The following is a 23,300-nucleotide window of genomic DNA, read 5'->3' on the forward strand; positions in this document are numbered from 1 at the left end:
CATGGTGAATTGTTGCTTGATGATTTACGTTTTTTTTTAGTTTATATAATTTAGTGTATAGATATTTCCTTTTTGAGCGAGATACATCTTTGGTTATTTTTCTTAGCGATACCATCTCCTTTCTTTTGAAGAACAAGTTAAGGGATTTGATGGAAAACGGTGAACCCAGAAGATCAACCCGCTTGAATGAAAGAGCGGTACATGAAGAGACCGAGCTAGAGGTCGAGGGCGAGGATGTGCTCGCGGTCGAGGCAGGGGAAACCAGCATGTCCCTGCCGAGGCGGTGATCCAGGAGAATCAAAATGCCCCTGTAAATGGACGCAACTGTGTCAAGGTGGGGGTAACCACGAAGTCCCTGCTGGGGTAGTTGGTCAAGAACACCAAAATGCCCCTGTAGTGGTGCCACCACAACAAGAAGATTTGGCGCAAGAAGTTGCTCGTCTCAAGGAAGAAATTAGGAAGCGAGATGAAGAGGCTCTCAACCGTCAGGAACAACCCAATCAAGGACAACATCAATTTTTGCCGGTGCAATACATGCCTGTGCCGGAGGGTCGATGGGAACCAATATATGAAAGGTTCCGCAAGCAACACCCACCAAATTTTGAAGGGGGCTCAGATCCAATGGAAGCTGAGGAATGGTTAAGAACAGTGGAAGGTATTGTTGAGTACATGCGGCTCGGTAACGGAGATAGTGTAGCTTGTGCTGATAGTTTATTGAAAAAGGATGCCCGCATCTGGTGGGATGTTATTAAACAAACACGGGATGTGGCCGCAATGACCTGGGCTGACTTTGTACAAGTTTTTAACAAAAAATACTACAGTGAAGCAATACGCTCAGCTAGAGTTAATGAGTTCACAAACTTGAGGCAGGGTAAGTCTACAGTTACAGAGTATGCTCGCCAATTTGACAGATTAGCAAAGTTTGCCACAGATCTGGTTCCTACTGAGTTTCTGAGGATTCATCGTTTTACTGAAGGGCTCGACTCCCGAATAAGTCGGGACATAGCGATGTCAGGAGTAAGGGCAACCACGTATGCTGAGGTACTAGAAAAAGCCCTAGAAGCTGAGTTGTGTGAAAGTCGTATACAGAAAGACAATACAGCAAGGTGGGAGGCCAGAAAGGCCAGTAATGGAGGTGGTGATAACAAAAGAAAACTGCCAACTAACCAACACAACGAAGCCGACAAGAGAAACAAGATAGGGTCCAATAACTACAAAGGGAAGAAGCCATATGTGGAGTACCCGCTATGCCCAACATGTGGTCGTAAGCATCCGGGAGAATGTCGACTGAAAGGCAAGACTTGTTACAAGTGTGGGCAACCAGGCCACTATAAGAAGGACTGTCCACAAAAAGGTGATCAACTCAAGGATGACAAACTTGTCCCAGCTCGAGTATTTGCACTAACCAGAGGGGAGGCTGAGACTAGTAACACTGTGGTTGCAGGTCAGATTTCTATCTCTGAAAAACTATGTACTGTTTTATTTGATTCTGGAGCTACGCACTCATTTATTGCTTTAAAGATGATAGATAAGTTAGAACTACCGTATGTAAACTTTAGTTATAAGTTCATGACGGAGTTGCCCTCGGCGAGGTTATGATATCATCTAGAGGAGTGCGGGATGCGCCAATAAGGATTGCAGACAAGGAACTTAGTGGAGATCTGATAGAGCTGGAGATGAGGGATTACGATCTTATCTTGGGTATGGATTGGCTATCACGACATGGAGCAACAATAGACTGCCGAAAGAGGACAGTGACTTTCACCCCTGAATCTGGAGAGGCATTCATATTTGAAGGAATCAAAGTCAAGTCAAGCTTACCGCTAGTTACGGTACTCTAAAGGCACAAAAGATGATACGTGCGGGATGTCAAGCATACTTGGCCAGCATAGTAGACAAGTCCAGAGAAACCACCCTCAAGCCAGAGAATGTCCACATAGTATGTGAATTCCAAGAAGTTTTTCCGGAAGACCTACCAGGGCTACCCCCAGATAGAGAGATAGAATTTGTGATTGAGTTAGCGCCAGGCACAGCACCAATCTCGAGGGCTCCATACCGCATGGCTCCCAATGAATTGAAGGAATTGAAGGCTCAACTACAAGATCTTTTAGACAAGGGATTCATTAGACCAAGTTACTCACCTTGGGGTGCGCCAGTGTTGTTCGTCAAGAAGAAGGACGGTAGTATGCGGATGTGTATAGACTATCGAGAGCTGAACAAAGTGACTATAAAGAACAAGTATCCCTTGCCTCGCATCGATGATTTGTTTGATCAGTTACAAGGGGCGATCGTCTTTTCAAAGATCGACTTGAGATCTGGGTACCACCAATTGAAAGTCCGAGAGGAAGATATAGCAAAGACGGCATTTCGAACACGGTATGGGCATTATGAATTTCTAGTGATGTCATTTGGGTTAACCAATGCCCCAACAGCCTTCATGGATTTAATGAATAGAGTATTCAAGGAATATCTTGACAAGTTTGTGGTGGTATTCATTGATGACATACTCATTTATTCAAGGACAATGGAAGAGCATGAGGAGCACTTAAGGCTAACTCTAAGTAGACTCAAAGAGCACCAATTGTACGCCAAATTCAAAAAGTGTGAGTTACCGGTTGGAGAAAGTGGCGTTTCTAGGCCATATAGTGTCCAAAGATGGGGTAGAGGTGGACCCTGCGAAAATTGAAGCAGTGAAGAGCTGGCCAAAACCAAAAACCGCAAGTGAGGTTCGGAGTTTTCTCGGACTAGCTGGATATTATAGGAGATTCGTTGAAGGGTTCTCAAAAATAGCCACACCATTGACGAATTTGACTCGAAAGCAACAAAAATTTGCATGGACAGATAAATGTGAGGAAAGCTTCCAGACATTGAAAGATAAACTCATAACAAGACTCGTCTGTGTGTTCCAACTAACAAAGACAAGTTTGTAGTATACTGCGACACATCAAAGCAAGGGCTCGGTTGTGTGTTGATGCAGAATGAGAAGGTGGTAGCCTATGCCTCTAGACAGCTAAAGGACTATGAGACAAGGTATCCGACTCATGATTTAGAGTTGGAAGCAGTGGTCTTTGCATTAAAAATCTAGAGACACTACCTCTATGGAAAGAAGTGTGAAATATACATGGATCACAAAAGCCTAAAGTACTTCTTTACACAGAAAGAGCTCAACATGAGACAGAGGCGGTGGTTGGAACTGGTAAAAGATTACGATTGTGAGATACTGTACCATCCTGGAAAGGCTAATGTAGTGGCGGATGCACTTAGCAGACGCAACTATGCAAGCTTATCAATGTTAAGGGCATTAAAAGTGCCGTTGCAACAGGAAATCGAGAGATCTGGAATAGAGTTAGTAACAGGAAAGCTAGCTAACCTCACAATTGAATCAAATTTATTAGAGAATATCAAAGAAGAACAAGCCCAAGATGAGTTTTTAATCAAGAAGCGGGTCGAACTACAAAATGGGAAACCCGGGGACTTCTCAGTTAATGAAGAGGGTATTCTACTATACAAGACAAGGGTGTGTGTACCTAAGGAAGCGGAGTTGCAATCAAAAATCTTACAAGAGGCGCACACTACACCCTATTCTTTACACCCAGGATCAACCAAAATGTACAATGATCTGAAAGGTAAGTATTGGTGGCCCGGTATGAAAAATGATATAGCAGAATTTGTAGCAAAATGTCTTACCTGCCAGCAAGTTAAGGCCGAACACCAGAGACCTGCAGGGCTGTTGCAATCTCTTGATATTCCTGAGTGGAAATGGGAAGATATTGCTATGGATTTTGTGACAGGGTTACCGAAGAACAGCAAACAACAGGATTCCATCTGGGTGATTATCGACAGACTCACTAAATCAGCACATTTTCTGCCTGTGCGCACTAATTACAACGCAGAGCAATATGCTGAACTATATGTAAAAGAAATTGTAAGGCTACACGGAGTCCCAAAGACCATTGTATCTGATAGAGGTTCAGTTTTTACTTCTAAGTTTTGGGAAAGTGTGCAAAGTGCTTTGGGCACAAAACCTCGAAGTTGAGTACGGCATTCCACCCTCAAACTGATGGACAATCAGAACGAACTATTCAAATACTAGAAGACATGCTACGAGCTTGTGCGTTGGATTTCCCAAGTAACTGGAGCAACTATTTGCCACTAATGGAGTTCTCGTACAACAATAGCTATCAATCTACAATAGGGATGGCACCCTATGAAATGTTGTATGGGAGGAAGTGTCGATCACCACTACCTTTGGGATGAGGTTGGCGAAAAGCGATACTTAGGCCCGAGACCTAGTAAGAGAGGCCACCGAAGCGGTAGAAAAGATTCGAAATAGAATGGTAAGCCGCACAAAGCCGCCGTAAAAGTTATGCCGACGCAAAGAGACGAATGTGGAATTTGCAGTGGGTGATAAAGTGTTCCTTCGAGTGTCACCTATGAAAGGGGTTATGCGTTTTGGAAAGCGAGGAAAGCTAAGTCCAAGATTTATAGGTCCTTTTGAGATATTGGACAGAGTGGGACAGGTAGCTTATCGACTGGCATTGCCACCAGTATTAGCTGAGACGCATAATGTGTTCCATATTTCTATGCTACGAAAATACGTGTCGGATCCATCACACGTGCTGAACTATGAAAGAATGGAGCTAAAGCAGGACTTGAGTTATGAAGTGCGACCAGTTCGCATTATAGAGAGAGGAACGAAGGAGTTAAGGTCCAAAAGTATTCCTCTAGTAAAAGTTCTGTGGAGCAACCGTTCAGAAAGGGAGGCAACGTGGGAAATGGAGGGAGACATGAAAGAACAAGACTCGAACTTTTTGGTAAGTCTAATTTCGAGGACGAAATTTCCTTTAAGGAGGGTAGAATGTAATATCCAGTTTATTTTTATTATTATTATTATTATTATTATTATTATTATTATTATTATTATTGTTGTTGTTGTTGTTGTTGTTGTTGTTGTTGTTGTGCGTGTGTGATTAGAAAAAAATGATATATATATATATATATTAAATAGTGAGATAAATAAATAGTGAAGCATTAGATTAGTTAGTTAGTTTAAAATTTAAAATTTAAATTTAAATCAAAGCATAATTTTATCTCGATTAGTTAGATATTTATTTTTAAATTTAAACCTATTATACGATATGTTATATACGTATATACTCTATAACCCTAAGCAAATGAGATAGTATCGTATTCCCTTATTCTCACCATCTCTCAATTTCTTTTTTTTATTCTCTCTATTGAACCAAATCAATTGTTTTAATCTTAAGAGCTTCGGGGTTAGCAATCAACCGATCATCGTTCCGTACTTGTTTTAAATTCGTACTTGTTTTTATTTTCGTTTTCAGAGAAATAGGCTTTCATAAAACTATCATATCTCTCTCCCCATAGGTCCGTTTTCAGTGATCTAGGTACCGTTTTAAAGATAATTTAATGATCTATATTTTCTATGAAGAAACTCTTTCCTAATTCTGAATATTTCGATGTCAAAAAATTCATGTTTTACAGACTGTCGATTTACAGTTTTTTTTAAAATTTCTTTTCGATATTGCCTTAGTAAAAGTGTCATATCTCTCTCGATATCTATTATTTTCAAGCGATTCTTGTACTGTTAGAAAGATAATTCAATAATCCATATTTTCTTTGAAGAAACCTTTCCCTAGTTCGGAGTTCTTACCAGTCAAAAGTTAGGATCTTTACTCGGTTATGGTATTTCGTTTTAAGTTTCGTTTCAGAAAAAGTGTCTTCAGTAAAAATTCAATATCTCTCTCAATTTCGATCCATTTTAAAAGATCTTTATCTCGTTTTAAAGCTTAGGAAAATAGCTACATTTTTTATGAAGAAAGTATTGTCTAGATCAGGGTGTAACTATTTTTAAAACATTTATTTTTAGGCTGTATTCAGAAATCGGCGTGATCCAGGATTTTAAAGAAACTGTTTTGAGAAAACATGCATAACTCCTAGATTATAGCTCCGATTTTGATGATCTTTATACCGTTAGAAAGGTCTTTCAATTAACTAAAAACTTTGTGAACAGTAGGACTTCTAATTCAAACGTTTTATATGTCAAATTCTAGGTTAAACTTGCTGTACAGTAAGAGTAATAAATATATTGAGTTTATCGGTGGACTAAGGGTTTCACTAATTGTTATAGGGCCTAGAAGGTATCGTAAGAGTTAATTACAGCGGAGTTGAGGTAAGGAAAAATAATGATACTTTATACTTGCTTTTTATATGGTTTGAGTATCTAGTATGACTGCTTGAATAAATTGTATTGAAACTGTGGAATGTGATAGTTTCGGTGAAATAGTGTTTTATCGATGAATTGTATATGGTTGTTTAATCATGTTCCAGGTACTTGGAAGTGGTTGGAAACCACACATGTATGGTGATGTGGTAAGTGAGGCAGTGTACGTAAGGGTGCACCGGTTATTGGTCTTGCGTTACGGTTAAGAACGTAAGACACCTGCATTTGTATGGAAGCTGGAGTGTGATTGTGAGTGTGAGTGTGTGGTATTTCAGTATTTGTGTGGCTGCCTCTATTTATACTTATGATTAGGTTGTTGTATGTTTGATGTATATGTTTGTGCTATGATGTGTGAATGCTGGTACATAGTATTGTGTTTTTCCTTACTGGGCTTTGCAGCTCACCCCTTATTTACCCCCTATGTGCAGATAAGTAAGCCTGTAAGCTTTCGGTGACAAGTTGAGTCTGGGCAGCATGGGGTGTATCTCGTGTGATCATGTAACTGCGTGTGGTCTTGGCCATCTTCCGCTGAAAGTTTTTTTTTAATTTATTAAACTTATCGAGGATGTTGTCGTTTAAATTTTCTATTACTTTTCCCTAAGTGGTAATACTTTATTTTCAACTGGGTACCCATGTTTTGAAAAGTGTTTTTTTTTAAAATAAAGGCAACACTAGTATCTTAACGCCAGTTTATTTATGGCATCTTATTTTACGTAAGTAAGGGCGTTACAAATTTTTATTAATTTGTTGAATTGTACATCAACCCTAATGAAGACTGATTTAATAAGATTCTCTAACAAGACTATGAACAATTATATTAACAGATTGTTTAATAAAAAATAAGAAAACAAAGGATACATTTTCTTAATTACTTACTTTTAATTAAAATATATGTTTTTACTAATTAAAATATTTATATCTTTTTTTTTCGATTTTTTTAGGAGCAACTCCCCCCTCTTGCCATTATGTGGGTCCATACATAATTCTCTTATTCATATTGATTGATTTTCAATTTTGAGAATTTTGAGCATGGGTTATCATGATAATTTATTTTATTCTAGTTTCAATAATTGAGGGTGTCTACCCAATTTTAATTAAAAGATTTTTGTTGATTGTCATTGGTAGGTGTGATTTATCACATATTGTTCATTAAGAATATAAATTTAGTATTTTTCGTATCTTGTGATGTATCACAGCTAGTGACCAGGGTCGGCCCTAGGCATAGGCGGGTTAGGCCCGTGCTTAGGGCCCACACTTTTCGGGGGCCCAAAATAAAAAGATAAAAAAAATTATTAGGCTTTTATTTAAGTAAAATTTTTTAGTGTATTATAAATATCAAATATTCATCATAATGTTTAAGGTCATAGGTTCAAATTCCATAACATTCTTTGTTTTTTTCCTAATTATTGTAAACAACTTGGTTAGTTTATTATTTTTGATTTTGTTAATTGGACAATATCTGCATGTAATAGACTATGTTTGATTAACCTATTAATAGAATTCCATTTACTTTACAAGAAAAAGTTAATATTATTAATTTTAGATAATTAATTAATATTAACTTTTTGTCTATCTCAAACATAAAATTAAAAATTCATGTATAATTAGTATTTAACACATTCATAAATCTGTAGGTGGGATGGGTTTTCGATCCATTCAAGACTTTAATTTGATTATGTTAGCTAAACAAGGCTGCTTCTTACACATTTTATCTAACACATTTTAGTCACATGTCAATTTGCTTCTTCTTGTTGGACTAAGGTAAATACTGCTACCATAGCTCATGTTCCTGCAACTTTTGGTGCTTGGATTTCTCATCTCTTTTGTAAGCTCGAAGATGACAAGCTATATTCAGCTGCCATGGTTTGTTGGGAACTTTGGAAAGCGAGAAACAACTTGGTATGGAATAAAAAGACTCCTCTTGTGTCACATGTCCTGGCTTTGGCTTCATCAAGCTTTGATCAATAGAAGAAAGCTCAGAACAAAACTTCTTAGTCATCTATAAATTTTTGTTTATCAGATGATGGAGCTGAGCTATGGATTAAACCCTCTACTAACACAATCAAAGTGAATGTCGATGTCGCTATGTTTGAGCAAGATGGCAAGTTCGGGTTGGGGCTTGTTGTTAGGAGCCACACCGGGGCCTTACAAAGAGCTTGTGAGGAGGCAGAGGCTATGGGAGAAAGAAGCTCTTAGTTGGGTGAAGTGTAATCAATGGGTAAACTCAGTTATTGAAACAGACAACATGGTTACTATTCAAGCTATTCGTAGTCATCTTCCAATATTTTCTACTTTCGATTTGATCTAACTGCCAAGAATCGCTTTCTTCATTAAATAATGTTAGTCTAATTTTTGTTAAACGATCTGCAAATCGAATAGTACATTGTTTGGCTAGAAGTTCTCGATTCTCTTCTTATCGTAGTATTTTTAAGTATAATGCTTCAGATGAATTAAAATATTTACGGATCAGGCTTGTCCACTCAGCTCAAAGACCAAAAAAATAAAAAATAAAAATTTAAAATATATGCAATCCTTTTATGATTTTTAAAAATATCACATATCCTTATACACCATGGATAGACCTACCTCTTCTTCTAACTCCACAATTACTCTTTGGTGGAAAAAAACTTTTGTCTCTAAATTGTATCCTAAGTATAAGTATAAGTTAGTTTTATCCCAAGACATGACCTCCTAGAATAATTTTTACCAACTAAGTAAAATTGAGTAATTTAAATCCTAGTTGCAAATAAATACTTAAATTTAATTTTTTGCAGTATTAATACATAAATTACAATCCTAAAATTGGTGTAGGTACCTAGCTGTTATGACGTGACAATCCTTAATTAGTCTAGGTCATGAATTTTTATATTTTTTAAAAAAATTAATTTAAATATACCAATAAAAAATGACTTGATATTTAACGACCACACTCATCTGCCTCGCTACCGTAGGCCTCAGATTCAAGGCTTCTTCAACTGCAACCAAGATCTTCTTTTGAACTCGAAAAGCAGTGGAGACAATAGCTTCATGGAAAGCTTTGTTACGGAAATCCCACGAAGTAAAATACAGGACGCTAACATAGACCGAGAAGGATATTTTAACCTGAGATGAGGTATTATTGGGCAAAGACATGGGGAATCAACTATCTAAGTTATTTAAACTTAATAAGGCTGGAATTTAAAAAACAATCATGCTTTATTGTGAAATCCAAAAGATAAGGGAAGATCCTTAGATTACATGATGTAGTAGTAGTATAGTGTAATAGTAGTAATAGTCAAGAAAGCTTGAGCTTTCCACAATCAAAACTAGCCTTCTTCAACAGCAAACCAGCTAAGAATTTAGCCAAACATGTATCTCTTATGAAAGTCATCAATTTCCCATCACTTTGCTGGAAAAAACCAACTATATAAGAAGTAGTTATGAGATCAAAGCTTCTCCATTTCCTCTCTTTAGCATACTTCTTCAACCCCATTTCAATCCTATAATACTCTTCTTCATCACTTTTCTTGTAGATTGGTTGTTTCATTAAGGCCTCAGCAAGACACCTTGCCAAAACAATGCCATCTTCCAAGGCACAGCAGCCGCCTTGGCCGACATCCGGTGTCATAGGGTGAAGGGCATCCCCTGCAACACAAGCATTGCCTTTGCTGATGTTTCCCAATAACAACTTAAAGGGGTTTCTATATGTCAATGGGGATGACATAATGCAATCTAGTGAAGTTTTTTCAATCACAGCCTTAACTTTCTCTGGCATTTTTCCTAACTTGCTCAATACAAATTGCTTCATTTCAGCTGGATCATTTTCTCTATGTCTCTCTACACAACAAACATGTAACTAATTAGTACTAATTTTGAGTGTACAAGTTATTGTTTTGTTATAATTAATGTACCTTGTTGTGAAGGTGTCCATGTGAAAAACCAGTAGACAGAGTTAACATCACAAGGCAAAACACCAGATCTTACACCTTGACCAAAGAACTGCATGAACTTAGGGTCAAATCCATGGCTTTTGTTGTAGAAAGTACAGCCTCTAATGGCACATCTTCCTGTAAATGACACCTTTCCCAATCCCAACCATTTTCCCACCACTGAATTCACTCCATCACACCCAATCAACACCTATTTAATTTCATACAGTTAATAAAATTATAAGACCATTTTGCTATTAGGTATCAGTGGTGTCTAGTAAATGGCTATTGATATTTTATAATAATTATTAAATTAGGTGAAATTTTAGTTGGGAGGAATAAAAACATAAGAATAGCCAATAGGAATAAGAATACGAATAGAAATTGGAATGAAATAAAATTTAAAATTCGTAAAAAAATTGATAAAAAAATTATTAAATTTTTTCTCATCATGCATTAGAATGGTCTTTTTTTCAATTTCAAAATAGAATAGTCATTCTATCAAATAGTACATTCCAATACTTTAATATCAACCAAACAGAAGAATAGAATGAAAATTGTTTCTTTTTTATTCTATTCCATTTCATTACCTCTAACCAAACGTGACCTTAATCTTGTATAGTAAAGTATTTTAGTTTACCTTGGTCCTTATAATGGTTCCATCAGCAAGATGAAGAAGCTTAGAGAAGCCTGAATCCTCAATTGAAACCACCTTAGAAGAAAACCTGATAGTACCAGTTGGGAGTTCATTTGAAAGAGTTTCCAATAGAACTTTCCTTACTACACACCTAACTTCATGGTCTCCTCTGATAATATTTATACAAAATTAAATAAGTGGAATTAATGTATGGCCCAAAAACAAATAATACATATATATATATATGAGACTCACTGTTTTCCATTGGCCTTAAATGACTTCTCTGAGGTCTGAACTCCTGAAATGGTAGAAGTGGTAGAGATCCTGTGTAATTAACCAAATCTCTTCGTTTTATGCTCACTTGTTACACAAATATATATACATATTGGAAAATATTAGTGATGTTTTAATGTAAAAATTTTCCAATATATGTTAATGAAAGCAGAAAAGTCTTTTATTATGATTTAAGTCGAAATTCCAAACCATGTTACTGCACGGACAAGTTGCTCGAGATGCTGAGTTTAATTGGGCCATTAAGAACTAGAGAGATGGCCCAATTGAACCCAGCATCTCGAGTCACTTACCCAGCATAGTACTTACTAGAGTATTATTGACCTAATTGAATTGATGGTATGACTACTTTTGACATTCTTACATTATTTTTTCTTTTTTATTTAAGTGTATATATTATAATGTATAATTTGAGACTTTAGGACTACTAATACACACATCTTTTTATGACCACACAAGAGGTGTTTGTTATAAGTAAGCTCAAGGAGATGAGGTGGGGGAGAGAGAAAAACAAATTTTTGTCTTGTTTCTATAATTTGGATTGATGGTATGACTACTTTTAAATATTAACCAGCACAAAAAAGTAACATATTATTATGAGAAATGAAAAAATTAATGGTGTTTAGTACTCTACTCGTTAGATATTATTATTAGTGTAATTAATTATTAAATTTTATATAATTTAATATAATAATTTTTAGTCATCTTTAAAAGCTATCTCTAAAAGCTACTAGACACTACGATGCCCAATAAAAATATTCTTTTATTATTAGTTTTTTTTTAATATTGAGTCCACACATTAAATGTTAAGTCATGATAATATTAGGCACCCAAAAAGGAATGGTTGATTAAAAAAGTATATCGAGCATTCTATTGGGTACTATATCTTTTATAAGTGGCGTTTTATAATTGATTAGCGATACTCCTTAAAAATTATTTTCTTAAGTTATATAAGACCTGATACTTAATTACACTAATAGCGATATGATACCGAGAAAAATACTAGACACGAATAATATGGGTATACCCATGGAAGAGATCATGTCGTTGGCGAAGGGAGTCACCAATACCAACTGCATCTAAGGCCTTCCAAGCATTAGTCCAAGCTGTAAAAGCAAACCCAGTTGTCCTCAAACTATCTGAACTTTCCAATACCAAGCTTCTGATACCCTCCCTATTCAAAACATTTTCATTTTTTCCATTCAAAAATCATATAATCAATATATATAAATAGAAGATAAAAGGGTCAATTTTATGTACCTGTGAAGTCCTAAGGAGGTCGTTAGACCAGCAATTCCAGCTCCCACAATCACTATATCTTCTCTCACTTCCATTATTTTTGTTTTCTTCCTACAATGACTATTGCAATAAATTGAAAAGGGTCTAGTTAGTATTTATATACCTTGAGTTGGGTTTTTTGTTTTTAATTGATAATCTATAAAATTAGAGGCTTTTATAAAATACCAAATTCAATTTGTATTAGATTGAAAAATCTAAAATTTATACTTGTAGGTATGAGATGTTGATTAACATGTAATTCAATTCAGTCCACACATATTTATATATTTTTTAAAAAAATTATATATACAATTAATATTTTAATATAAAAAATAGTAATTTAATATTTTAAAACTTAATAGTTTAGATGTGTATTTCAATATTATTTATAGGGTAAATATTATTTTGGACCCTATATCTTGCAAAAGTTACAGATTGGACCTTGTATTTTGTTAAATGACAAAATTGATCCTGTATTTTCTAAAATAGTAAAAATAGGACCCTGAGCTTAATTTTTGACAACTTTTTTTTTAATACAACCAACTTGAAGACAATGCTTAATACGAACAGATACAAAAAATGTGAACAGTTTTGTCATAACACTTTTAGATCGGATTATAATTAAACTTTATTTTGACAAAAAATTAATTCAGGGTCCTATTTGTACTATTTTAAAAAATACAAGGTCCATTTTGTCATTTAACAAAATACAGGGTCCAATTGGTCACTTTTGTAAAACAGAGGGTCTAAAATGGTATTTACCCTTATTTATATGAAATATATAATCTAAAACAAAATTAAATATTTTTTCATAAAAATATAATTTTTTTTTTTAAATTTGTTATTTTTTATTTTAATTTATTGTTAAAACATAAAACAATAATAATTTATTTTATTTCATTGTAGCTATGTGAATGAAAAAATATTTTTTTAATAAATAATGTAATATTAAAAAATAACTAATTTAAATAACTAATTCAATTTGTACTTTTATAGGTTGGGGAGATTTGATTAATGCAAATCAAATACATTCTAAATGGGTGATTAAATTAAAGAAACAACCTTATATAAAATGATTGAGAGGAACATGTTTTAATTGTAGGAGGATCATGTGGGTTATATTTTTGGTAAAATCAATAGGATGTGACGGAAGCCAATACGTTGTGTCTAAGTGTGTATTTTTGTATGTAGTGTTATGTTTTGTTGTGTTGTAGTAGTTACAAAATCAAAAAACCATATTGGTGTTTTTATTCTTCATTACGTAGGCGATGGCTAATCAATTAAGGTTTAAGCTTTACTAATTAATTAAGATTATAGTATATTGATTCAAGATTATTGTTGGTGACGAAAGCAAATACGTAGGTGTTATATTATACATTGTTTTTGTAAGGTAATTGTTAAGAATGTTGTTTCGTTATATATTTGGAGATTGTTATTTACAACTTTAATGTTAAGGAATTGGGTGAAGTTTTCTGGCTGCTACCAACAAAATTGAGATGATATTTGGTTGGTAGGAATAAATATAAAAATAAGAATAGGAATAGAATAGAATAAAATTTAAAATGCATAAAATAAAAATTATTATTGGAATGGTCTTTTCTTCTATTTTTATTTCAAAATGGAATAGTCATTCCAATACTTTAATATGCAACCAAACAAAGAAATGAAATGAAGATTGATTCATTTCCATTCCATTCAATTTTATTACCTCCAATCAAAAGCCACCTAAAGTATTATATTGTATTCTTTCTTTTTCATTTAGTAGAAATTATTGGCAGTATAATTGCTCAAAATTTTGAATTTGTACATAATAGATCTAATGATTTTTTTTGGCGATAAAAATACCTTAATATTGATAAAATTGTAATTATCATCTATAGTGTCTTAAATTTGAAATCAAACTTAATTTTTTTAATGGGTGAAAGAAAATTTGAAAATAACTAACATATTTCCGTTTAAACTCAGTGATTAAAGCTTTTAGTAAATTATAAATTGGTTGAAAGAAAATTTGAAAATAACTGAGATCATTCACTTGGTTTTGTAACTTTTGTTTGTCTTTCTCTCAATCAAGGTTTTTTTTTTTTTTGAAATAAAATATCAACTTCATTTAATTAGCATTCAAAATATAAAATAGCTTAAAGTCCAAAGAGGGTGTTATGCCCAAGAATACTATGACAAAATAGATATCGAGCATACCTAACAATATAATGGACAACTCGATTAGCTGATCATTTAACAAAACGTAAATAAACAAGCATGCCTAGCAACATAGTGGGCAACTCAATTTATTTACCTTTCTCTCAATCAAGGTTAATTGTTATCCCATTTTAGTAATTGGATAAATACAATGTTTTGTGTGATCTATCAAAAACCAAACAAACGATAATTGCTCTCACTAGTCACAACAACTAAGTTACAGCTTTCGTTTGATAAAAATCATTACATATGTCATTTCCTTTCCACTGCAAGTCCACCCTTAGCCTTAGAGGTCCAAATATGGAAGTGAAAATATGAAGAATATTATAACACAAAAAAACTACAATTCGACCACAGAAGCATCGTCGACCATAAATTTATCTCTGAAACCACAATAAAGGATACCCATAATTAATACCAAGTATACATCAATCTGTAGAAATTGCTTCAACTTCAAGTATCAAATTTGTCACTGTTACCATTTTCTTTCTTTTAGCTTGACCAAACACCAAATTCGTTTAACAAAGCATTTGTCCACAAAAATCATATCTATATAACATACAACTTAATTATCAAAATAAAGATTAGCCAAGTCCTTAACTTGATTAAACAAAACTGAGAACTGATGTGTCTGCAACTAATTCCAAAATATATTCGGAACATGGATCGAAAGGCCTGCAAAATTAATAAAAAGAGAGCAGCAATTTTCACCTACAAACAATATCTGTAAATTTTAATTGCACTAGCAATAATAACTGCCCTCATGTGCAGCTAGATTCTTGAAAATAACTTGTGACTTTTTTTTTTCAAGTCATCTGCAATTCGCGGTATGGGGGATGAACATACTTTTTGTTGGATAAAATCGCCAAAATATAATCACCATTGAGTGAGTAGCAAAAATGACGATAAGGGCCACCAAAAAATAGGCAGGCATTTCATCTTACAGGTACAGAATTCCACAACCTTATCTGCTTTCGGGGAATTTATCTTCGTAGTTTTGGGGTAACTGCATAGAAGGATTGGAAATTTCAAGGAAAAGGTAAATGAGAGAAATATGTAAGTACAGAGCCGAGACCGAGACAATATACACATACCATGTATGATGCAGTAATCATCTTCCCAGCAAACCATCTCCCATGGAGAGCACGCTGTGCAGCTACTGCTGATTGTGTATGTTCAAATCGCAGATATACGAAGCCAACACTGTTCCTGTTCATTGAAAATAACGAGTCGGTATTTTGGTGAGAATGATGATTTAAGGAAAAGAAGGGGGGAAAAGAAACAGGTGAATTTTCATTGCTCACTTGTCCACAAATATATGTTTCAAATTTCCGAACTTTGAACATTCTTCCTGTACGTCTTCTTTAATATCCAGATCGAAATTTGGCTCCGTCTGCAAGAAAGAAAATATTGCTTGTAACACAACCAAAAAAAGAAAACTAAAAAAGAACTAATTTAGAAAAGCAAGGAATATCAACCTCGGCTTCAGGATCAAACATATTTTTTAGGAGCAAACATTCACTTGGAACACCAATTGTATCTATAGCAGGAACAGTGACTGTAGGAGCTTGAAGACCACCACCCCCAAGTCCAAGGACCGGCATAGGAGCTAGTGGAGCAGAAAGGGAAGTCATCATTGGTGCAGTTCCCATCATTGGAGGAGGTCCCGGTAGAGTAAACCCAGGGGGGGCATTGACAGCAGGAGTACCAGTCATACTGCGTACAATGCAAATATCAGATCAACTGATCAAGAATCAAAAGAAAAAACACATATAATGATCAGATAAGAGAATACGGACCTTGTTGAAGTGCCACTCCGATCCAATTTTTGCATGAGAAGTGCTCGAGACTGTGCATTAAGCGCCTGAAATTAATTTTATCAGTAAATCAGCTACTTTTTAATTAAGTCAGAAATCCTTTCTTCACTTGTGAAACGTGTGTGCTGAAACATGTAAAGCTCAGCTATTGACATTTGTTTTTTTAATCAAAACCGTGAAGAAAATTTATCCTTACCATTCCACTGCCTTCATCATCATCAAAATCCCCAGTGTTCCCACCAATTTCTTGCATTCCAACTTGATCAGTAACAGCTGATACCTAAAAAATAAAATGAAGGAAAGAGAATAAAAGAGTGAATATCAGGCAGATAGTATCTATTAGGGAGAATGATTCTTTCTAGCAAAACACCCTTAAAAAAAAAAGACCATTGCAATTCATAGAACATACAAGGAAAAATAAAATACGGTAATCTCAGATAAAAGGATCAGATGGACAGAAGTGAAGTCAACAGCTTATTCATGAATCTTTGGACATTTTCAAAACATAGAGGTTGACATGCACAATATGAGAGACATACGGAAATAACTGACTGGAAATAGAATGCAATAAGTCATAATTCAGTTCCATGCAATGAAATAAACAATTAAAAAAGTGGGAGAAACCTGAAAACAGGTCACATATTCCATAAATACTTTAGGCAGTAACAAAATAAGCAAAATTACCTTAAGCATTCGACCACCAATCTCCAGTTGTCCATTCAAACTCAGTGCATTTCTTGCATCTTCAAGACGTCCAAACTGGATAATGATATTAGTTAAACAACCAACAAATTTGAAAGGAATAATTAAGCATACAAGGCAACTTGACGCCCACCCTCAGAAACAGTAGCAGGTAAAAATCTCAATTATATAATATTATTTTATAAAAGCTTGAAAACAGAAGGTAACTTGATGCTCGTTATATGTGTCGTCCCTAAACATTCAAATGAAGAGGAGGAGGGGAAGGGAATGCAGAAACAACTCACAAGTTGCCCAATTGATTACACATACCTGGACAAATCCAAAACCTTTGCAAAGACCAGTTTCATCAAGAGGCAACTGTACAAGTTCCACTGGACCAAATGCTCCAAAAACCTGTATACAATAAATAGACTAAAGATTTTAAACACATAAATTGATTAAAGATTAATATATCAGTAAATAAAAGAAAGGAAGGGAAAAACATTAATTGCAGTTCATAAGCATTTTTTATTTTATTGATAATAGATTAAAGTTTGAACTTCGCAAGCAGTGAGCACAAAAAAAAGACATGCCTGACGAAGATCTTCCTCTTTTATACTTGTATGTAAATTGCCAACATAAAGTCTCCTAGCTCCTCCAGAGTAAGGCCCTATAAGTCCACCTGGTCCAGCAGCAACGGCTGCAGTTGATTGAACCAAATTCTTTTCAGCTTCGGATGGCTTCACCATAACTGGTTGACCTAGAAGAGGCTGACCAGATAAAGCAATGGCCATAGGCACTGACATCACATCATAAAACTCAATATACCTACAAAACAAGAATGAACTCAGAAAACCAACAATCTCAAAAGAATTCTACATAATAAAATGCTTTACTTGAATAAATTACCCCTTGTTGATTACACACTATCTCAATATTCCCGATTCTTTTTTTCTTTTTCAGAACTGGATTCCTCATCTAACCCTACAATATTTGAGAAAATGAAACTATCGCAATTTCTATGTAAGTACTTAGGAGCAGAAGGGACTCAAACATCAAAACTTGCATGGACAAACCATAGGCCTGATCAATTGAGCTATCTACCCCATTAATCCTACTTTAAAAATAACTCCATAATCAATTCAAGCTAATAGGGACAAGTATTAACCTACATACCATCAACTCAGGTCATGTTCTTTAAAGAATAAACAAAAGACGTCGCTAATAAGTATCAGTTATTGATGAGTAAAAAAGAATTGACAATCTTATATGACCTATGCTTAAAATAAACATATATAAAGTTAGATAGATGTAGATCAATTATGAAAACATGAGAAACGTACCCAACACCCTTAGATCGCCTAGAATTCCGGTCCATGATGAGACGTACATCTCGAACCTGCAAATGATAAAGAAGTTGTCCATATTTGTAAACCATGCTACTGCACTTAACAATAATACTCAACAGAAAGCCTATAAAAAGTTGCTACATTCATTTAAAGAACAATCCCAAAATAGTCAACATCTATCATGTAATATATCAATGAAAAGAATTCAATCCCGACTTATGAAAAGAATAATATCAAAATTATCACTACATCTATCATGTGAGATTTATAATTTAAACTAGTATGAGACATTTTGTTTAAAGACATTTATCAGTATAGAATCTTGTTCTTTATGAAACATATTCTATTAAATTATTCAATACAAAATGAGACTGGAAACATACTAACCTTGCCAGCCCTTGAGAAAAACTCGTATACATCTCTTTCATCTGCCTTTAGACAAATCTGCCAATTTTGTTTCATAATAGAAATACAAAAAGTTACATCATACGTAATAGTGCAGTAAAGAGAATTTAAGAGCAAGCAAACTTAGCAAAGTGTAAGGCATGTGAAAGAATGGCTACCTGATAAGCAAATACAGTCCTCTGATCCCTCTCTGGGTCAACCTCTGGCTCTGCCTGATCCTCTTTTTTATCTTTATATCTTCTGCAAGAGAATGAAAACGAAAAAATGGGCTGAAAATCTTGAGTTACCAATATAGTCCTAAAATGATTACAAGGAAACACAGAACTTTAAAAGACCAAGAACAGTGTGGGATCCTTCTGTGTTGGCCATATTAAATGTGGCAAAAGATTCCTCAATTCACAGGAAAATTATAAAAGGGATAAAACTCAAAAAAAAAAAATGCTTTATCCTCTGTAAACCCACATGAAACAGCCCTGCAGATAGATAATTGCGTAAAGTTAACATGAACAATGTCTAAAACAAAAGATATGAAAGTCTTGAATTCTAACAATAGTCAAACTGTAAAAGATACAGCAATTAAAAAAAAAAAAAAGGGGGATACCCATTCCTAGAAAGTCATCTAAATAATCCTATTCCAAACAGAAGAATGACGAAGATTATATACCTTCTACAAGCAACAAAATATTTAATGAAAAAAGCATCACAGTGGCCTGTACCTTCTACAAAAAAACACAATCTTAAAGGTAAACAGCACCATAGTGTGTTGTATGGATGGCAGTGCCATAATGACCTAGTTGGAAATATCTGGAACCTGTTAAACGTTTATTATACTTTAAAGAAAGAATCACAACCATAAAAAAACAAAATTGAGATCCTAGGACTTGAGAAGATAGTCTATTTCAATATTCAGTAAAATTCAGCAAGCCCACTCAAAAGAACATCGCAATTGATGCAATGCCAAAATGTAGCAGAATAATATGTCACACAGAAAAGGTACAGTCTCTTAGATGGTCTGTGTGTTTGCACTTTGCCAGGGACATGAATTGTAAAACGATGATGTTCACAGGCACAAAATTCTGGAACCCCCGGTAACAAGACTGCTACAAAATCCCATCTAGATGTAATGACAAAAGAATGCGGATCCTCTGCAAAGTTTCAAACTTGGCTTAAAGGCAGATGAGAGAGCATTCATGGCAAAGTAGGATTTCAAAAATGCAATGATTGGAAAAACTATGACCTCCTCTAACCTTAAATTTAAGGCAGAGAACCAGTTAATAATTATCATAGTTTAATGTAAATTGTAAATTAAGGCCAATCTTGAGGACATTTTTCCACAAGCACCAGAAGATGAAGTGCTTCTCTTAAGCAAAGCCCATCACTTCCTCACCAGCATTTCTGCAACAGAATAAATATAATTAAGCAACTGAGGTCAAACGCGGAGGATAACGAAAATCATTACATGACATCACCGCCGGTCAAAATCTCCAACATAGAACCCTCAATCTTTGTTGCAAGCTTTTATACTAGGTTCCACAAAGTTAAGGAAGAAACATTTAAGACCCAAGACCCGATTCCTGTGCCTGGCCCAATTGCCAGAAAGACCATCTGAAGACTGCTCTAGCATATCTGCGAGTTCCCAGAATCTAGTCTTTATTAATATTCAGAACTTTATGGCTATTAAATAGTAGAATTGTAGAAGTAACTAATGAGCCTTAAGTTAGCCTACGGAGAATGTCAATTTAGACTAGAGTATAAAACCCATTTGCCATAATATAGTTATAATTGGGAGGGAGAAATAAAAAAGAAAATATCAAAATGGGTGTGATTCCTCAAGATATGTAGTACCTGCCTCAACATGAGCTGGCAAACAATCAAAGCAAACAAACAAGACAAGATGAATGTAGTAGAGAGAAGAAAAGCTATCCTAGCATCAAGTGAGTTCAAAAGCAACACAACTATTCACATAGACCATGCGTAATATGTCTTATTAAGGTTATTCTAAGAGTTTCCACCCTTCTTAACTTCCACAACAGAGAGAGATCTGAAGACTGAAAGTATCTAAAAAGAGAGACCAATAAACAGAAAAATACTTCCATTTTATTGAAATCCTAAATGATGCAAATCATATCCAAAGTCCTAATATTTTCATAACCATAAAAGAGATTCCTTAAAAAACACAGAATTTATAAAATAAAATAAATAATGTAAGTATCCATAGCATCTAACCACCACACACACATCCACCCACCATCCGATAAAAGACTGATGTCAAGCATTAACCACCAGTCCACTAAAAATGCCACAATATATAACATGTTACACACCAGCTCCTTTCCAAAAGTAGTGGGGCACATCTGATAGTATAAGTAAATATATATATATATATATATATATATCATGTCCTCTGAGCCTGAACCCTATAATCTTAGAAGTTAGAACCCTACAATCTTTGAGAGGACAAAAACTATAGTGAATACTGAATAGATTGGTTACCACACAAAACATGGCATTTTTGCTGAGTTTATGAAAACAAAAAAGCTTAAAGGCAAACATAAAATTATGCACAACCAAGGCAAAGGGAGAAACAATGAAATTGTTTGAATGGGGGACTAGCTAAGATAAGTCCTACATGAAATTTGAACAGAAAATCTAATAAATAAGAAAGAAAGTACATAATAACTTGACAGCAAGTGCCTGCTCACGAGTGTAATCCACGTCTAAAAGCCAATAAGCGTAAACCACATACAAACCAATAAGCGTGATTATGTCTAGGATAAACAAAATTACAAAGAAACTGTTCAATAATTACACCATTAACCATTCAAATGCAATCAAATTACTGCTGCAACCAACAACTTATCCTCGTAAATACAATAATACTTGCAATAAAGCACATAATTTTCCAATCTCAAGTAATTAGGGATAGTTAAATGCTAGTTTGACATAGCAATAACAAATAATCCAAAACGTCTGCAGCAAATATGAAATGAATAGCTATGACGATAACAAACAAAGAAAATAATTCCAAAGTATACCTGCTTTCTCTATCTCGTTCTCGCACCACCTCCTTCTCTTTCTCTCTTTCTCTAAGCTCCTTGTCATGACTCTGCTCCCTTTCAACCGCACCACTCCGATGTCTTTCTGAATGACTGCGGCTCCTGCGAGATCTCTCTTTGTCTTTGTCTCTTTCCCTGTCACCACCTTCACGGTCACGCTCTCTCCTTTCTCCTCTCTCTCTTCCATTCCTCTCCTCCCTATCCTTATCCTTACTCTTCTCCTTGTCTCTGTCCTCCCTCTCCCTGTGTTCCCGGCTACTCCTTTGTCGATCTCTATCACCATCTTTGGACCGAGAACGGTGACGAGACGAGCCCTTTTCTTTATGTCGATCATGGTCACGTGAATCCTCACCAGATTTTGAACGCCTTGAACGATGCTCCCTATCATCATTCTTGTCATCACTTCTATGCTTAGAACTTCGACTGCGATCTTTCTCAGAAGATTTCACAATTTCATCACCACCACCACCATTAACAGTCTCCTTACCCTTGATAGGTTCAGGATTTTCTACAGTGTTCTCCAGATACTCATACTCATCAAAATCCATAGAAACTAATTATGCCAACAATGTAGGTTTCAACAGTTTAAACCCTCAATAACGGCTAATTATCTACAACAACAACAACAAAAATTGCTAAATAATTAGTATAACATCAACAGCATAAATTAAAAACCTAAAATTCTTCTTAAACTAGGAAAAACCATTACAGTAGCACAAATTAATATAGTTTCAATCAAAAGCAGAAACAGAAACCAAATTAAAGTGAACAAAAGCTGAATTGAAATGCAATGCAAAACCTAAAACCCTAGAGAACAGTAGAATATATATGTATATATAAAATTCGGAAACTAAATGAATGAATTCATGAGAGTATAGTACAGCGTGAAACAGAATAATTTACCTGAGATTTGTAGAGAAGTGGAAGAACAGAGTGAATAGAGAGTGAGAAAGGTTGAAGGTTGAAGATGAAAGGAGGAGTTCGGAGCCAAAAGCTCACCTATTACAGATTACAAGGTGAGTTGCGTTGCGTGAGTCTCTCCCGCTAGGGTAATATGTCTTTGGTTTTTTTATTTTTATTTTTATTTGTAGGCTAATTTGGAAGTTCTTTACTAATATTTTCTTTTGTAACAACTATTTACTTTAAGCAATTACCAATATTAACTATGAATTGAAATAAATAAAATAATTATTCTCACATTAATTATATAACTAATAAAATTTAAAATAGAAAAATTACCTTATATATTATTTTTTAATCTTTTTTAAATTTACGGTGTGGGTTTCTCTTCTGATTTCTATGTGGGTTGTTGGTTGCGATTTAGGTTGCTCCGTTAATTGCTATAGGGTTTCTATGTAGGTTGCCCCCTGAACTTTGACAAGTACCGATTCACGCCCCCTAAACTTTTAAGGTTGTTAAAAATGGTTCCTGAACTATT

General features: G+C 34.7%; 3 protein-coding genes and 1 long non-coding RNA gene across 7 annotated transcripts; 2 read left to right on the forward strand and 2 right to left on the reverse strand.

The window, feature by feature from the left end:
• The first annotated feature begins 234 nt into the window (after positions 1-234).
• On the forward strand, positions 235-6,877 carry LOC133032092 (uncharacterized). Its single transcript, XM_061105924.1, has 2 exons — positions 235-1,444; positions 6,673-6,877. Exons 1-2 carry the CDS (start codon positions 235-237, stop codon positions 6,678-6,680), a joined length of 1,218 nt encoding a protein of 405 aa, XP_060961907.1. The 3' UTR covers positions 6,681-6,877.
• An 831-nt stretch (positions 6,878-7,708) lies between these two features.
• LOC115702400 (uncharacterized) lies at positions 7,709-8,713 on the forward strand. The gene is made up of 2 exons (XR_004008865.2): positions 7,709-8,143; positions 8,265-8,713. It is a non-coding gene; the product is annotated as an uncharacterized LOC115702400 (long non-coding RNA).
• Positions 8,714-9,420: 707 nt separating this feature from the next.
• On the reverse strand, positions 9,421-12,546 carry LOC115716034 (monooxygenase 2). Its single transcript, XM_030644761.2, has 6 exons — positions 12,341-12,546; positions 12,108-12,254; positions 11,045-11,113; positions 10,793-10,958; positions 10,135-10,363; positions 9,421-10,060 (listed from the first exon to the last, which is right to left on the reverse strand). Exons 1-6 carry the CDS (start codon positions 12,412-12,414, stop codon positions 9,519-9,521), a joined length of 1,227 nt encoding a protein of 408 aa, XP_030500621.2. The 5' UTR covers positions 12,415-12,546; the 3' UTR covers positions 9,421-9,518.
• A 2,489-nt stretch (positions 12,547-15,035) lies between these two features.
• LOC115702901 (uncharacterized) lies at positions 15,036-22,967 on the reverse strand. 4 transcript variants are annotated; one of them, XM_030630359.2, is made up of 14 exons: positions 22,766-22,967; positions 21,842-22,473; positions 18,965-19,046; positions 18,789-18,845; positions 18,396-18,451; positions 17,646-17,880; positions 17,383-17,466; positions 17,056-17,130; positions 16,568-16,651; positions 16,354-16,418; positions 16,033-16,270; positions 15,859-15,947; positions 15,649-15,763; positions 15,036-15,560 (listed from the first exon to the last, which is right to left on the reverse strand). In XM_030630359.2, exons 2-14 carry the CDS (start codon positions 22,408-22,410, stop codon positions 15,519-15,521), a joined length of 1,791 nt encoding a protein of 596 aa, XP_030486219.2. In that variant the 5' UTR covers positions 22,411-22,473; positions 22,766-22,967; the 3' UTR covers positions 15,036-15,518. The 4 variants fall into 4 exon arrangements, with proteins under 4 accessions (XP_030486219.2, XP_030486222.2, XP_060963021.1 ...); XM_030630362.2 differs by lacking the exons at positions 21,842-22,473; positions 22,766-22,967 and adding exons at positions 19,523-19,617; positions 19,804-20,171; XM_061107038.1 differs by having other exon boundaries at positions 15,036-15,763; positions 22,766-22,951.
• Between the last annotated feature and the right edge of the window lie 333 nt (positions 22,968-23,300).

This window comes from Cannabis sativa, chromosome X (genome assembly GCF_029168945.1).
Source record: "Cannabis sativa cultivar Pink pepper isolate KNU-18-1 chromosome X, ASM2916894v1, whole genome shotgun sequence".
In the NCBI taxonomy this organism is placed as follows: Eukaryota; Viridiplantae; Streptophyta; class Magnoliopsida; order Rosales; family Cannabaceae; genus Cannabis; species Cannabis sativa.

Coding starts and splice junctions, on each gene's coding strand:
- LOC133032092 (XM_061105924.1), top strand. CDS start 235: ATGTGCTCGCGGTCGAGGCAGGGGAAACCAGCATGTCCCTGCCGAGGC.
- LOC115716034 (XM_030644761.2), bottom strand. CDS start 12,414: ATGGAAGTGAGAGAAGATATAGTGATTGTGGGAGCTGGAATTGCTGGT. Junction 11,114..12,107: donor CGACATGATCTCTTCCATGG/GTATACCCATAT, acceptor TTAATTACACAG/GATCTCTACCACTTCTACCA. Junction 10,364..10,792: donor GAACCATTATAAGGACCAAG/GTAAACTAAAAT, acceptor GAAATTAAATAG/GTGTTGATTGGGTGTGATGG.
- LOC115702901 (XM_061107038.1), bottom strand. CDS start 22,410: ATGGATTTTGATGAGTATGAGTATCTGGAGAACACTGTAGAAAATCCT. Junction 17,467..17,645: donor AAGAGGAAGATCTTCGTCAG/GCATGTCTTTTT, acceptor TATTGTATACAG/GTTTTTGGAGCATTTGGTCC. Junction 16,419..16,567: donor ATGATGAAGGCAGTGGAATG/GTAAGGATAAAT, acceptor AATTAATTTCAG/GCGCTTAATGCACAGTCTCG.